Here is a 15,675-nt window from a genome sequence, read left to right as displayed (position 1 = left end):
TAAGTCATAGTGATAGCAAACACTTGATTGGCGATTTGGAGGTTGAATCTGTGGAAGTCGGGCCAAAGTACGAAGACCACTTATTAATTCAATTAAATCTTTCTTTTATCTTTGCACGTCACATCTTCATACGTTGCGCTAGCGATGCCGAAACATGATTCTGCAACAAAAGATGCTAAAATGGTCATCATGAACGAGATCGGTCTTGATCCTGGAATTGAACATCTCCCCGCTGTTCTCGCCATGACGAGATCCACAAAGTCGAGAATATTCTATCGTTCCTCTCATACTTTAGTAACTTCTCTGCCCCTAAGGCTTCAAATAACCTTCTTAAGATACAAACTCTCTTAGAGCTCTCCCAGTGCGCTCATAACTTTGAGGAATGCGGCGAGGTACTGCAAGGTGGTAGAGGTTAAGGGATAGCGCTAGTGCTAGAGGTCAAGCCAGAGTTCATCTACCTAAATGTTTTCGTCACGTATCCCAACCGCAACCCTACTCTCTGGTACGTAGTTTTTTGAGAGTGCCCATAACGAGACTATGAATAAACTGAGGTGGGATATTGATTACTGATGGTCCGGGGTCCGACTCCCATTCTTTGCACAAGTAGCGCTACAACACTCCTGAAGTTTAGGTTATTTTCCGGGGCGTACTTCACCACCAAGGTGCCCTAAAATATATGAAGCGTCTTGTTAACATAGGTTTTTCTCTAAAGAGCCCAAGGACTTCCGTAAGGAAGATGCGTCGTGGGTGTGAAAGAAAAATACGCAGCGGACGAGTTTCAAGAGTACATAAAAGAAGCACCGCAACCTTGACAGCCTTCGCTAAATCGGGTTATTCCTAACTGGTAGATTCCTCCCCTCGGAAACCCACAGAATACCCTCTGCGAGACCCTTAAGTAGAAGAGGCAGTACGAAAAGGGTAAGTACAACTTCGTTACGCTGCAGCACAGGTTTAAGGTCAGGAACATGGAAGCAAGGAGATTTGTGCATCGACTTTCCCCAAGTACGTCGGCATATTGTGGCTATAAAGAGAAGAAACTAGCCTTCAGCACAAAGGGGAAAGAGTAGATGGAAATTTGGCAAAGGATGGAAATAAGAAAGTAGCACGGATCTTGAATGATCTGAAAGCCTTCCCAGCTCAGGGAATTAGAACTCTTTTACACCATCAACCATGAAGCGTTCCGCTATTAGTCCATCTACTATCAGTCCGTACATGCTTTTCACCTCCGGCCCCTTCGATAGTCTCTTCCACTACACGCTACATTGTCAGTCAGTTCTCGTTTCTCTTGGCTTACTTTTCCTCCTCCAAATCCCCATTCATTGCTTGCCTAATCCAAGTGTCCCACTTGTTGACCGAGTTAGCTGAGTGTAAAATTGGCGCTACTAAGGTACCCAAATCCGCAGAGGCGCTTCAGGAGATGAAATACCGATTGCCCTGGGCCCCCAGAGAGTGTACCGAGTGTGCAAAGGGCGACTGAGGTATAGCTTGACCCTAGTGAAAGCGCTGAGACATTGGTACTCACCAGGCGGCGGAGTTGACTTGGAAACGGCAGCAGGGATTCATCCACCCCTCGCTGGGATTACAGGCGTTGACGAAGTCCTCGATAGGCAGCAAGCAGAGGCTCCCGTGACGGGTACTCGAGCTGATAATTCGTTGAATGCGAATATGTTAGCACTCATCCGGGGTGTCGCGGGAATGACGTTGAAATCCTCCAGAGCAAAGATGCGGGACTCGGTGACGGGGGACGACGAAACTTGGTGAGTCGAGATGGACTGTCTCTAGTTCTCAAACAGCCCTGGAGGGAAGGAGAAGAGATCGTGCTGGAATTAGGTAGAACGTTAACACGATGTAAATTTCTGGGTTTAAGACCTCTGCCATACTCGACGCCAGGCCCCTCTACCCCAAACTATTTCCCTGTCAGATATCCACGTGCATCTGACACAAGAGCTCTCAGGCAAACCCATCAAAGCTTGAAACAATTGAAAGCGCAGGGGTGCCCGATGCCAGTCGTCTCGGTTTGCCCGCACGGGCCGCGATCCTCCAGGATTCAGCCACTCAACACTGCTACACATCCAGCCTTCTCTCACTATGTCGCTATTCTTCTCCTCGTATCAACTAGCTTCTTTCCAACATATATGTCTAGAAAGGTTGATTACGATGTTGGCCAAATCTTCCTTGTTCAAGGCGCCAACCTGTCCTCGTTAGTCCCGGTCATTTCCAGTCTCACAATATTCAATCCTTGTTCAATAGCTGCAGAACACACGAATAGCGGGGCTTCTGGGGCTCTGGGCTCACCCGTATCTGCATTTCATCGCTGTTTCTTTCACACAAATTGTCTGACGGCGTTTAAACTATCACCCATCGGTATCGGAAGGATTCGAGAAGGATGCGAACTAGATTTTATCCATGCTCTTTGATTGGAGGTTCGGTCAACGGGTCCTTCCCGGTACGAGATCATCGCATGGCTCTTACTACCTTCTGGGAAGGATTCCGTCCGAATCCTGCTGAAGCGACTCGTGAAGAGTTCCGGCTTATATGAACTGTACACCGTTGAGACTAAATATAATTTTCTAATTCTTCCGCTACCAATTGTATTACTGATAATCCCCCTAGTCGGTCCTTCCGGAAACTCTATGTTGCCCATGCGGGGGATCGAAATATGGAGCAGCCGCGGGATTGGTAGTCGGGAAACATTCAACCACTGTATTGGGTAAACGGTCAAGGGTCAAGGTGGTTTTGGACTCCCTTTTCCTCAACCTCAGATCTGGGGATGAAATAAGGACAGTGAAAATATCAAGCGCGCATCTCCTGCAGATTGATCCTACAGTATCTGCCTTCCGCAACATTCTGTCGTACTTTGTCCTAATTTTTTAACCACCGCGCTCGTATTCAATTCGACCACTAGGGTCGACAGACTTCAACAATCATGGTAAAGAAGGAGATGTCTTTCTCAACATCAAATGAAGACCTGACGAGCGAGATTAAAAAGATAAGTGTTGAGGATGAACGACCACATCATAGTCAGAAAGAGCAAGACGACTTCCACCCAAAGAAACTGAGACACAGCGCCACGCAAGTCAGCGAGTTCACACTCGTGGGCAAGGACCTAGAAGCTGCGAAACCTTCTCGTTCCCCAACAGAGCTACCGTCTATCAACAAACCCGGTTCCTGGAGAATATGGACTTCGCCTATCACCAAAATCATCCTAGTCTCCTGTATAGTCGCCCTTCCTATGATTGTGTTTTCCATTGTCATCCTCGTCCTCACCTTTGGGTATCGTATGGGAAAGATAACATGCCCCTACCCCGAGCTCTGCCCCGCAATGAACCAGACCAGCAGCACCCATTACTATGTCGACTACTCAGCAACACAACTGGTCTTCATTGCATCTTGGTCCTCTACTATCAGCCTGTCCCTCATTAGCATGCTGATGTTTCTATTTTCCTTCACGGTCGCCCAGCATATCCTACGTTGGTCGGGAGGCGAAGATGTGAAGCCTTCTGAGCTTCCCACGCCTTATCAGCTCTCGCTCCTAATCAAGGTTCTCAACGGAGAACTTTTGGCTCTTTGGGATGTCTTCCTTTACAAATTTCCGAGTTGGTGCATCCCAGCTCGAAGACGAAGGGGTCAGAGAACGAGTACAGCGCCAATAGTATACATGGCTATTGGAGTGCTTCTGCTTGGACTTGCGGCAAGGTATAGTCTTCCCGATCACCTTTTCTTTGCAACCTTGCTTACTATCGTAGCGCGTTTGTTCAAGCGACGGACACATGGCTCCATATCGACACTCAAACTGTAGAGATAATTAACATTAAAGCAGAGCCAGCCGCAGGCGGAAACCAATACTCCCGAGGGCTAGGTCCATGGTGTGTTGACAAGCCCACCGTTAACAACATTTGCAACAAAAACTTCTGGGGCTGCGGAATTGATTGCTGGAAAGAATTCGGAGCCACTAATATGCAGCAATCTAACCAAAGTGCCGTCCATAAAATCCTAGTCGGACGGTCGGCGGATCATGAGATTTTCAATTTCACTGACAAGAGCGGACTCACGTATGCCATTCTTGGGCCCGCCGACATTCCTGATACCATTGATTGGGCGGCCGCCAGCTTTGCCACAACAACCCAGTGTCGGGCAGTTCTACCTAGAAATTGCGATGTGCAACCTCCATCGGTAGATGACCTGACTGGCGGCATTCAATTCAACTGCACGAAGGAGCGAGCCGGCGTAGACGTTTCAGGGAACATTACCCACGCCACTGCTCAAATACACTACGTTGATGCGCATCGTCTCTTCAATGACTCCCCTGCTTTCATCGGAAGGGTTGACGATTCTGATACACCCGGATTCAAAGATGCGAAGAAACTTGCGCCTAACCTAACAGAGCAGAGCGAAGTGTTTAACAATCCGTGGCATTGGCAAGGTGTTCTTCCAATCATTGATGCACATGATTCATTATTTCAAAGTGAAGATCAGAGACTCTGGAATCGTAGCTGGATTGGTGTGCCATTGATGGTGCTGGATTGTGACACCACAGGTATGTCAGCCCTCGAAAAGTGTGAAATTTACCGTTCGTCTTCTAACAAGGTTTAGTGTGGGAAGTCACATACACCATGGTCAACTCCGGAGTTCGAACTATCACGGCAACCAAAAGCAACGTCTCGGTTGCCGGTATCGGCTCAATGCCCGCTTTCCCAGCTTTTGGTCTCTTGGATAGCGAGCTCCCAGAAGTCATCTATGATGCGAACGACAGAACATTCACGCTCGAAACCATGATCGCAGGGTATACATTCGGAATGAGTCGCAGTTTCCTGGCCCACATAGGCGGTCAATCCTCCCCTCGCCAGGCCCTCAAGACCCAAGTCCGCGTCCCGAAACTTATCACCAAAGTCTCAAAAGCAGCTCTATGGACGCTCGTGGTATCTAACCTCGTTTATGCTGCTGTTGGTATTATACTGGCGGTTTACGCAATTCGAGCTAGAAGTGAAGATGTTTTTGGGTTTCGGGCTCGACTGACAGTTGGAGGGCTGGCAGCACAGATCTTCGAGAAACCGTTTGCAGATAAGAAGGCGGATGATGAGTGGGAATTGTTTAGGGAGAGTGAAGGGCTGATGTCATCGAGAGTAGGGGCAGAGAAGACGGCGGTTGGGGGAACGACGTTTTGGATAAAGGGTGAAAGGAGGGTTGGGAGAAATTCAAGAAAGATAGAGAAATGAGAAGCTGCGAATGTTATCCTCCTACTCTAATCACAGTGCTTTATGATTTTCGCATTGTTACTCATCTATCTAGGGCTTGCAAAGGGCGTTCACGATTTAGTTTACGAGTAACCTAGCTGATCATCGTCTAGGTGATTGTCAGCTGAATTAACTTCTGTTGAATGTTCTTCGGATGGATTGCTGTCTGCTTAACGTCCTTCGGCTGGGTGTCCTTCAACTCGATGCTCGCCTTTGCCGGCTTCTCCTTCCGTGGCTCCTTCACTAACTCCATCCACTTCAATATAAACCCATTTCCGTCCACACTGCAGCTTTCTCAACGATATATAATGCATCACCTCTGTATGTCACCTTGGCCTTGGATTCGTTCGGCACGAGAGCGAAGATAGATATCTGCTCTCTTTGCTATCGGGCGAATTGAGGTATAATTCCCGCTCCGTTCCTTGGCTGAGGCTGGTGGATCAACTATGATTCCGATAACCTGGTAGCGGGTTTGGAGGACGTGTCTGTATAAACAGTAGGCGAAGTCATCAGAGATGATGTTTCAAAATCTACGAGGTTTGAAGTTCGCTATTCAACACTTGTTCACTTCCCCTCCAACTCTTCAACGCATCATCGAATACCTCTCGCACAGCTTCATAGTTCTCCTTTCTGGCGAGCGTGAACAACCTGGCATTGGTACTGCAATGTCAGGTGAAGTACAACGAAGCGGAGAAGTTGAACCGGCGAGCGCTAGAAGGGTGCGAGAAGGACCTGGGTGTACAGCACCCAGATACGCTGATGAGCGTGAGCAACCTGGCGTTAGTGCTGCAATATCAGGGGAAGTACGACGAAGCGGAGAAGCTGAACCAGCGAGCGCTAGAAGGGCGCGAGAAAGAGCTAGGGGTACAGCACCCAGATTCGCTGACGAGCATGAGCAACCTAGCGTTAGCGCTACAATAGTAGAAGAAGTAGGGAGAAGCCGAGAAGCTAAACTGGCGAGCGCCAGAAGGGAGGGAGAAGGAACTAGGTGTACATCACCCCTCTACGCTGACGAGCGTGAAAAACCTGGTGCGCGTGCTGCAATATCAGGGGAAGTACGATGAAGCGGGGAAGTTGAACCAGCCAGTGCTAGAAGGGAGAAGCAGCTGGTGTATAATGCCCTTCCACGCTGGCGAGCGTGAAAAACCTGGCGTTGGTGCTGCAATATGAAAGGAAATACGACGAAGCGGAGAAGCTGAACCGGTGAGAACAAGAAATTTGGGAGAAAGAGCTTGGAAAGGATCACCTTGACACACTCACCTCTGCTCACTCCCCTGCCCATCTTCTACGCTAGCAGAAGCGCTATAAAGAGGCTTTGAGGCTCTAGCAGAAGGCTTGCGATTGCCTCAAGCATAAGCTCGGTTCCCACCACCCATGAACCATTGCATGCGTCAATATCAATTCAACCATGCACCAGAGGTGTCACAAGTGACATTGGTTCACGTGACCCAGTGTCATGTTGATTGGGGTCCTTGACTTACACTCGTATCCCATCAAGGACTAGCGCTCTATTATCTACGATACAGTTACCTCAGGGCTCTCTTGACATCTAGAGACGTTACATCTTAGTTTAATGAACCCAGTTTGGTTCTCACCGCGGAATTGACTCCTCGCACCTCTATATGCACTCTGTCATCCATCAGCTTCCTAACTAACCCTGCGATAAGAGAGCATGAACGAAAAGAACAGTTGGTCATGAACAAATTAAGTGAACACGTAGTCTTGGGCCCCAAACTACTTGATAAAGATGCACGTTTCTCAACTACAACACCGACCAATATTCTTCATGATGAGATTAGGATACCTTGATACAAGCTTAAGTGCATAAAAGTCTTAATCATAAAAATTTTGACGTAAATTAATTGCTGACAAGAAAAGTATAGAGAACGTTTCTAAGACCCTGAACCACTTGACGGAGCTACGTGCACATACATGGGCAGTCTAACGCGTTATCATTTCACGTTATAGTATTATCACCTGGGAAGAGACTTGGCGCCAAGCACTCTCGTTTTGCGTTTAAAAGTCCTGCAAGTCACTCAAATCATCTCACAATCTCGTCAAATCTAACACGTCTTACCCCTATTATCGCCATGTTATCTGGTGTTTCATCTGCTCCTACATCATTATTATTAGCGCTATAGTCCTTATCCAGACCTTTGACGCCGCTATAGGTTAATACCATTATGAACATTCATTATTAATTGTCCAATATGCGACTCATTCAAGCGCGGAAACACCTTGGATCGGCATCAAAGCCTTCAACCTCTCATTCTCGGATTTCTTAGCATCACCGATTTCATCCCAATGCTACGACATCATTCACGCGGTTGTTGTAGTCTCCTCGACAGACTCAAACTACCCAATTCCCACCTCAAAAATTGTGAATTATGACTTGCGTGTGCGGATGAGGGCAAAGACCTAGAACTAGAAACATATTGCAAGAAAATTATCACCTTACAGTGGGATGACAGAAAAGAGATTTTGCCCTTGCAGGCCCTGGACACTGAGAATTCTGCCTTCCTAGCAAATTGCAGGTGAAGGAGGTTCCAAGGATGTCCTACATCGATAATATGCCTCTTAGGCGGAGGATGACAGGGGCCATCCAGTCTGATGCAGCATGATATATAAGAAATAGTTGGGTTAATAGTTGTATAGAAGAACAGGAATTCTGCAGCCGCTATTTGAAGCGAGAACTGCCTATAAGAGTTTTTGGCGTGGCCTTGCAAGACGATGTCATTAAGCTGGTAGAAACGGAAGGTAAATATGGACGATACGTAAGCTTAAGTCACTCCTGGGGGAAAGCGCAAATCATCACGACCACGAAGGAAAATATTGAATCTCATAGGAAGTGCATACCCACTGGAGGTCTTTCGAAAAACTTCTCCGAAGCAATTGACATGACACGGCGACAGGGAATACCGCACATCTGGATCGATTCATTGTTCATTGTACGCAACGACAAGAATGATTGGGCTAAAGAAGCGTTGAAAATGGGCACATTCTACCAGAACCCTGTCCTCGCAATTGCAGCGGCTTTTTCCTCTAGTGAAGGTGGATTATACACGAACTTTCGATTTCCACGTTTTAGGCATCATAGATGAAGTAGAGCTATTCAATAGTGTCCCGGGAGCATCTAGAGCACGAGCTTATGGATAGCAAGTGGCCTAGCCTGATTGAGAAATTCCCTCTACTATCGCGAGCGTGGATCCTTCAAGATCCTTCAACAGCGGATGCCGTCTCCTTAGGTTGTACATTTCGGCGCTTACGAACTCTTCTTCGAGTGTAATTCAGGGGCAACATGTGAATGCGGCCAGATTGGAGGCTCCGAAATCGCGGAGCAATTTCCAAGCTGACGTATACAGAGGCGCTGGATAATGCTTCCACTGTCACACATGCTTAGCGTGCAATCACTGGCTTATATACCAGGCTCTCTACCAGTAAAGAGCGACGGCTCCCCGCCTTCGGGGGTTCGAAAAGGTAGATGTCAACGGTTAGAGACTCAAGGTATATTGTCGGACTGTGGGAAGATTCATTACTGGATAACATACTCTAGCAAAGTCCGCCTGGCAGCATGAGACTTCCGGAATGGAGGACTCCCAGCTGGTCATGGGCTAGCGTTGAGAACGACCTTTACTATCATGATGCGCCTATGTATTGGGCCGACGGAGACGCTGAAGAGAGGAGATGTGAAAGCAAACATTTTACTAATATTCTCGGATGGAAATGTATCCCCACGAGAATGGATTACTTCGGTGAACTTCAGTCCGCAGAGCTCCGGGTAACTAGATAGCGTGCCAAAGGAACGATACAGTATAGGCACCAGATACGGAAGAGACACTTGAAGTCATGCTACGCTCGCTTAACAGATGGTATATCTCGTCCGGTTTGCTAACGGAAATGTATACCAAATTGTCCTAGACTATACAATTGAAAACAAAGGCCCAGACCTTGTACCCAATGAGATTTGCGTCACGTGCTTGCTCATGAGCTTGCAGTTGGATGAGTGGGAGAAAGGACCTAGGAAACTGTTTTACTCTCTCATTTTAAAGCCTGCTGTGCCTTCACCGAACACCTTTGAGTAGACTAGAGTATTCTTGCTGAACAACCAGCATGGTGATGACATAGAAGCAGCTCTTAACCTTCATTCCTTAGAAGAATCTGAGATTGTTTTTAACGTAGTAAATAGTCACATGGATTTGATCCGAAAACTCTTGACATCCCGAGACATCCTGATGAATCTCCTAGACGGTTCACTCAAACCAAGCCGCTAATAGAAATGCGAGTTCACACCACCTGCATTTCTCGACCTATTATATCACATCTTACAGCCACGAAAAGATGTCAGCTTCGTAGAAGTCAGCTAAGAATCCTCGCGCAAGAATTAGGTGTACTCACAGATCACGTGAGAAAAACCAGTCTACCTCATCTTCAGGACGAGACAGACTGGGAAGCTTAATTTTCCAGACTCAACGCCTAAGCCAGTCGTGGGTCAACCACGGCCGTTATATACGCCATCTCCAACCCCTGTGGTATCATCTTTTGACTGGCAGCTATGCTCTTGTCCAGAATTGCACGTGTGAGGCACCTCGTCATCTGCTGCGTGTCCTGTTCTTTTAGCCCTCCAAATCATCATCGCGGCCCGGACTCCGACTTCTGCCCCGGCCGCCGCCTCCGCCGCGACCGCCTCGCCTCTCCCGCCGTTCGCCAGTCTTGCCCGGCGGGGGTCGCACGAAGGCAAAATCAACGGTAACCTTCTGCTCAAGAAGCTCCTTGTCATTTGCACCTTCGATAGCGGCTAGGGCTTCCTCAACGGTAGCATATTCGATGAAGACGTAGCCCTAGAATACTATTATCAGTACCAGCCACATCCCCAAAGTCCTATAGTGGGGAAGTTGTTCACACCTTGACGTAGCCAGTCCTCCTGTCTAGATTCAAGTGCAGGTTCTTGATCTCGCCAAACTCGCCGAAGAAGTCGGCAATTTCCTCCTCGCCGGCCTCCTCATGCACATTCGTCACCATTATGATCCAGCCTTCTATGGAGCGAACCGCCACGGCGCCTGCTTGGGTGCGCGCTTCCTTAGATTTGGGGTCGAATGAAGCGCTCTCTGGCGGGTCGACGTCCATTTTCGTGTCTGCCATAGCTTCTGTCATCGAGGAGAGGGGATGGTCTGGGTGCGGTAGAGGGGTTATATTCCGTGGGAGCGTGAGTCCAGCTGTCGAGAAAGCTTGGGGCTCATCGCCTGAAGTGCCAGGTGTGCGGGGAAACATCGGAGAACGCAGATGGGCTAATCCAATTTAATCCTAGCGTTCTTCTTCAACTTCCTCATCTGCGCTGTCCCTCTATCAACATGCACTCAACGGCTGCTCGCCTATCACCTCCAACTAGACCTCGGCATACAGAGAGCAGGTGGTTCCAGCCAAGGAGAGGAGATGGATTTCCTTCCACCTCAACAATGCCGGTTGTTGAATATTCTCCGCAATCAAGCCAAGGACACTACCTGGGTATGAACCGTGCCCATGCACCCGGAGAGCACTAGCATATTCATTGGAGAAGCAAAAGTAGATCTGAAAGACCCTGGAATTGGAATCAACCCAAGACATACTTGGTTTTTGTGGCCTCTTCGACCAAGACACCATTACCATCTCCAGATCACAGCCTCGTAGCAATAGTGATTCAGAATTCTCACTCAAACATGCATTCAGTGGATGGCGCTGTAAGCTTCCCTGGAAGTTCTTCTGTCAATGTCCACTCGGCTGTTTAGTGAACTTAACAATCGATTCTCCCAGTAGATGGAAGCCCCAATTGCGCATCACCACTTACACCGATTAGCCTTCACCCCACAATGACGGTTTCACACTAGGTTACCTACACACACCCCCCTTTCACAGTCCAAATTAATTAGATATGAATTAGTGCTGCACTCACCAGAATCGACGAATCAAACGACTTGTTGTACGAGCTTAATCAAATCAGCTCCCAACCTCATACCACCACACAACATCTTCAGCCAAACCAAAAACAAAGAGCCTACCGCTGCAACTAAAATGTGCCTACCGGAAGGCATCCCTTCCTGGGAATGTCTCGACAGCCTGGAGAATGCTGTCAGCGCGCAACATCCAACTTCACTCTTCTTACCACCTTCCCGTCATCAGCAGAGAGCACGTGCGCTTCCCAGCGGGATCTTATACCACACTCTCGGTTTTGGGAACCTGGGATTGGCACCGATTGCGAAAGCTCCCGGGTCAAGCTTTATTGCTTGATATACTGGTTCCAAGAACGCCACACACTCAAGGTTGCACGGCATGAATTCCAGTCCCAATCGCATCCCTCGGGCTGCACGAGAACAAGCCTATGTTCCACTATTCTCCATTCAGCCCACAGTTCTCTAAGTTAGTGTTTCCATCCCTCCGTTCTAGACACCACGGGAATCTTGCCAAGATATAAATGCATGCATCTGGACCACCTTTCATCCCCTTTTCTTCCCTAAGCCTTAATACTCTAGAGCTCACCGGTCTGTTTGCCTTCTCTTCTAGCGCGACAAAGGTGATACAGGAGGGGAGAGACCAGTTCGAATTGGTCGACTGGTCGGCTTCGGTTCTGTATTTGCTTGCTTTTAATATATTACCAGCAAGTTCTCAGCTGAGTAGAGAACGCTAGAAGAGAAGGCAACAGGAAAGTCGCAGATGGTTCCCCAAGCGTAGTTGGAGGTGACCATATGCAAAGGTATAAAGCAGAGGTTGATTGCTCCTTAGTCTTACGTTGACCATCAGAGGCATCAACAAAACCTAGATTCTCCATCACCGTCATCACCATTAAGGTACTTGATCACTCCACTGCCACTAGCCTAGCCTCCTAATATTCACCACAGTCAATCGACCATAAACCCAGGGCAATATGAATCCCAAACTCCTCGCTCTCCTTCTCCCCCTCGTTGTGGCATTCCCAAATGCCGCCCCAGAGGCCGAACCCCTCCCTGAGGCCGTAGACCTTGAAGCCCGAGACTGCAACTACTCTGTCGGCTGTAAGTCAGCTTCTGGCATCGAAGCCGGGGTTTACTGCGGTTACTGTTCGCAGGTCAAAGGCAATTGGAACCCCATCTATGCGTATCAGTTGAATGGGAAGGGTGGCAAAGATAGCTGCTGCAGCTACGGGGTTCGAACTAGCTGTAAGAATTATTATGAGAAGGGCATTGGGCACCGTCAGTGCCCGGTTTGAGCGCCGCCACGTGGTGGCCTAAACGAAGCGTGGGTATGGGTGGAACACGAGAATTGAGGAAGAGTGGTGAGGATGAATGCAATGCGCTGGACTACGGTCGCTCTACAGCTGGACACAACTTTCCGATATGGGACACTGCATGTGACTTTCGCTACCAGTCCGGAAAATAGTTAGCCAAGTACACGTGAATTCACTCGCTGATTCTGGGTATCATCTCGAAGACTAGATCTCTTTGTTTCATTTACGTAACCATAAATTTCCAACGATCGATGCCCGCTCCTACCAGACGGGCATCATGCAGGTAGTGAAGGTGTTGAGAACTACCACATACCCCGTCCATCCAATCCCCTTTTTGCTTGGTCGAAAGCGTATCCCTTGTGCCCCGTCGGCGCCACAATGTACACCTGTAACGGCCTCCGTTCACCCTCATCCTATTCTCTGGCCATCTTCGTTTCACTATAGAACCTTCAACCCCGGCGTAACGCTAGACGGTTAGCTGCACTACAATGAGCCCTCCCTTCCTCCTTTTTCTTCTTTCACTTATTTGTATTTCACCATTTTCGTTTCGAGTTTCCTATTAGCGACGGACCTTAGCTTTGGTTTTAGCAGGAGACAAAATGTTAGTATGCCAGAGAGTCCAGAGCTCATGTCGGTAAGTGTGACTACAGTCCCGATTTAGATATTGGAACTTGATGATGGATTCATATTGCTATCATTGGCTGTGGTAGCATGAGTGGCGGGATGGCATTGCGGTTTGCAGAAGTCGGACTGAATGTAAGCTTGTCGGATTCGTCAGAAAGCGCGATGGATAGTGTTATGAAGAGTGTTCTGGAGGCGGGATATTATGGGAGGGTTAGAGGTTTTAACAGTGAGCTGAAATAACCTTCACATGTGTATCAAATCGTACACTGCATTGCTACCCAAGAGATACGTAGATAGGACACTAATGATGAGGTGTTGCCAGATTACAAAAGTCTATGTAAATCACTCTACACACCACGTCTCATCATCTTCTCCTTTCCCCACTGTACCATCGGCGACAAAGTCCTCGCAAACCTCTCACCCTACCTCTCCGTCGCCGACATCATCCTCGACTGTGGCAACGAACACTACGCCAGCTCTGAGCGTCGGCAAAAGAAATATGCTCCCTCTGGCATCCACTACATCGAATGCGGCGTGTCAGACGGGTACCAAGCGACACGCGCTGGATCATCTATATGCCCTGGCGGCGGCGAGTCCGCTATCAGCAATATTCTACCGTTGTCAGAGAGGGTTGCAGTGAAGTATGAAGCCTTGTGTACGAGGCGTAGTACTGTACGATTGGGCGATTTTGAGGCCTGTACGGGTGAGATTTTGTGTACGTTCGTACAACAGGGAGGAGGAGCGGTAGGTGTACGTATTGTAACCGGTACGGCTCACGTGATCTGTACGAGTAGTGCAATTCAATTAAAGTACGCTGTACTCTAGTTAAAACAGCTAAGACTATAGGTCTCTAGAGACGCAAGATTAAGGTCTAATTAGCCATAAGATAACTAATTCTCCCTAGTAACAAGAGCAGAGAGGTCTACTCATGACACTAACAGCAGAGCTAGAGGCGGATTACCTTATCCTGCTCCTCTAGAAGCGTTATATCCACGCTATAAGCCTACACCTTTAACAGCGTATAATTGCCTTGCAACGTAGTCTTGTTATTTACTTAGTAACCTAATTGCGCTAAGGGCAACGCCTGTTTTAAGTCTAATAGCTATGTATTACTAAAATTAATCTTTAGCCACAGACAGTGTACTATCGCAGGATAAGGCAGGAGACGCGGTGTAGAGGGCTTTTGACTTCTGCAGCCTACAAGACTAATAACAGAGGGATCTAATTAACTAGATAAGACCTATAAGGCAGTAAGGCGCGTAGATGGATAACTCTGTAATAGAAAATAGTCTGTAATAGGCATTTTTAAGACAACAGACTGCAGGTGGATAGATTAAAACCCTTAGAAAGAGATTTAAGCGTCCTCGCGGAACTTTTGGCTAATTAGAGCCCTCCTACTCCTCTAGAATCCCTATACAAACTTCCAAAAAGGGTAATGCAATCCGTACTACGTACCGTACCTAGAGCATCATTAAGCGTACGGTACGGCTCACGAACTCGGCACGTTCGTACTGAACACGTGACCGATACGGTTCACTTTGTACGGACCGTAGTACGGCCCGTTGGAAGCCCTGGCTTGTGTAGGGCATGTTGGGAAGGGAGGCGCGGGGTATTACATTAAAATGGCGCAAAATGGGGTTAAGCACGGGATGATGAGTGCGATTTGTGAGGTTTGGGAGATGATGAAGATGATGGGACTGGGGGTATGAGCAGATTGGAGATGCATTTAGAAAGTGGTATACGATTGGGGAGACGGTATGCTCTGGCCCCGACTGCTCCCCTTTTCCCTGTAACTCAATTTTTTCTTATGGAATGGATAATGCTAACGCAGATACCAGAGAGGCACACTGCTATTCTCAATTGGCGCTGACCTCACTCGCAAACGCGATCCCAAAAACCACACGAAAACGAATTAGTCATTTCCTCCATCCCAGAAAATTCGTCTAAGACGCCACCAGCGAAGGAAGAACAGGAATCTGGTCCAATACCGAGGCTATCGCTCTCCACGTACCTGCCTTCACACCCAACATCTCCCATGGCATTCGCCTCGCTTCCGCATACCGCGACGAACGGGGGGTTGCTCACAAAACCACACCCGGAGGGTCTTCAACCCAAGATCTCAGTATGGCCCAAAAAAGACCGAGAAGTGTTCCTCGAGGACCTTCGCAAGGCCACATATGCAGCTTGTCTAGCAAACTACATCCAAAGCACAAGCATCATTTTCAGAGCAGATAAACAGTATGGCTGGAACATCAATTACGCGAATATATGGTAAATCTGGCGCGCAGGCCGCATCATCTAAGCAGACTACATCTTGGACTCAATCCTAGCCTCTGTCTTCAAATCCCACTCTGTTTTCAAAAACCTCCTGTTCTCCACCGCTACCGCAACATCCCTCCGCTCCGTCTACCCCTCCCTCAAACGCACCGACGCACCGTTCTCAAGGTTGTAGAAACAGACCAAGTTGTCCCTGCGTTATCTTCTTCTTTAGAATATTTTAAAGCAGTAACGAGTTTGGATTCACCTAAACACTTTTATGAAGCAGATTTGAATTATTTAGGAAGCATATGTTTGATGGGAAGG

The 15,675-nt window shown here is 48.1% G+C and overlaps 7 protein-coding genes across 7 annotated transcripts; 5 read left to right on the top strand and 2 right to left on the bottom strand.

Moving 5' to 3' along the window:
* Positions 1 to 4: 4 nt before the first annotated feature.
* Positions 5 to 1,014, bottom strand: BDR25DRAFT_360731 (uncharacterized protein; the record flags this gene model as incomplete). Its single annotated transcript, XM_033696296.1, has 8 exons — positions 5 to 79; positions 123 to 272; positions 340 to 431; positions 507 to 566; positions 619 to 667; positions 724 to 821; positions 878 to 928; positions 966 to 1,014. The coding sequence occupies 8 exons, from the start codon at positions 1,012 to 1,014 to the stop codon at positions 5 to 7; spliced, it is 624 nt and encodes a 207-aa protein (XP_033542221.1).
* Positions 1,015 to 1,170: 156 nt separating this feature from the next.
* BDR25DRAFT_318614 (uncharacterized protein) lies at positions 1,171 to 1,761 on the top strand (the record flags this gene model as incomplete). Its single annotated transcript, XM_033691760.1, has 2 exons — positions 1,171 to 1,264; positions 1,388 to 1,761. 2 exons carry the CDS (start codon positions 1,171 to 1,173, stop codon positions 1,759 to 1,761), a joined length of 468 nt encoding a protein of 155 aa, XP_033542220.1.
* A 1,165-nt stretch (positions 1,762 to 2,926) lies between these two features.
* On the top strand, positions 2,927 to 5,216 carry BDR25DRAFT_346241 (uncharacterized protein; the record flags this gene model as incomplete). The annotated part of the gene is made up of 3 exons (XM_033694125.1): positions 2,927 to 3,696; positions 3,747 to 4,537; positions 4,594 to 5,216. The coding sequence occupies 3 exons, from the start codon at positions 2,927 to 2,929 to the stop codon at positions 5,214 to 5,216; spliced, it is 2,184 nt and encodes a 727-aa protein (XP_033542219.1).
* A 663-nt stretch (positions 5,217 to 5,879) lies between these two features.
* On the top strand, positions 5,880 to 6,155 carry BDR25DRAFT_239857 (uncharacterized protein; the record flags this gene model as incomplete). The annotated part of the gene is made up of 1 exon (XM_033685696.1): positions 5,880 to 6,155. A coding segment is annotated over one exon (276 nt), but the record flags the coding sequence as incomplete, so codon positions are not given.
* A 1,820-nt stretch (positions 6,156 to 7,975) lies between these two features.
* Positions 7,976 to 8,335, top strand: BDR25DRAFT_240051 (uncharacterized protein; the record flags this gene model as incomplete). The annotated part of the gene is made up of 1 exon (XM_033685701.1): positions 7,976 to 8,335. A coding segment is annotated over one exon (360 nt), but the record flags the coding sequence as incomplete, so codon positions are not given.
* Positions 8,336 to 9,556: 1,221 nt separating this feature from the next.
* On the bottom strand, positions 9,557 to 10,440 carry BDR25DRAFT_86546 (RNA-binding domain-containing protein). Its single transcript, XM_033699168.1, has 3 exons — positions 10,137 to 10,440; positions 9,630 to 10,072; positions 9,557 to 9,579 (listed from the first exon to the last, which is right to left on the bottom strand). Exons 1-2 carry the CDS (start codon positions 10,383 to 10,385, stop codon positions 9,848 to 9,850), a joined length of 474 nt encoding a protein of 157 aa, XP_033542216.1. The 5' UTR covers positions 10,386 to 10,440; the 3' UTR covers positions 9,557 to 9,579; positions 9,630 to 9,847.
* Positions 10,441 to 12,129: 1,689 nt separating this feature from the next.
* Positions 12,130 to 13,967, top strand: BDR25DRAFT_318611 (uncharacterized protein; the record flags this gene model as incomplete). The annotated part of the gene is made up of 6 exons (XM_033691759.1): positions 12,130 to 12,256; positions 12,421 to 12,619; positions 13,045 to 13,102; positions 13,179 to 13,224; positions 13,415 to 13,842; positions 13,947 to 13,967. The coding sequence occupies 6 exons, from the start codon at positions 12,130 to 12,132 to the stop codon at positions 13,965 to 13,967; spliced, it is 879 nt and encodes a 292-aa protein (XP_033542215.1).
* Between the last annotated feature and the right edge of the window lie 1,708 nt (positions 13,968 to 15,675).

Source organism: Lindgomyces ingoldianus (assembly GCF_010093535.1).
Source record: "Lindgomyces ingoldianus strain ATCC 200398 unplaced genomic scaffold BDR25scaffold_39, whole genome shotgun sequence".
Lineage (NCBI taxonomy): Eukaryota > Fungi > Ascomycota > Dothideomycetes > Pleosporales > Lindgomycetaceae > Lindgomyces > Lindgomyces ingoldianus.
The sequence above is the reverse complement of the archived record's forward strand: the minus strand, read 5'-3'. Positions and strand labels throughout refer to the sequence as shown.

Excerpts from the sequence above, each read along its gene's own strand:
- BDR25DRAFT_86546 (XM_033699168.1), bottom strand. The coding sequence starts at position 10,385 with ATGACAGAAGCTATGGCAGACACGAAAATGGACGTCGACCCGCCAGAG. Across the intron at positions 10,073-10,136 it reads GGAGGACTGGCTACGTCAAG|GGCTACGTCTTCATCGAATA; the intron begins GTGTGAACAACT and ends ATAGTATTCTAG.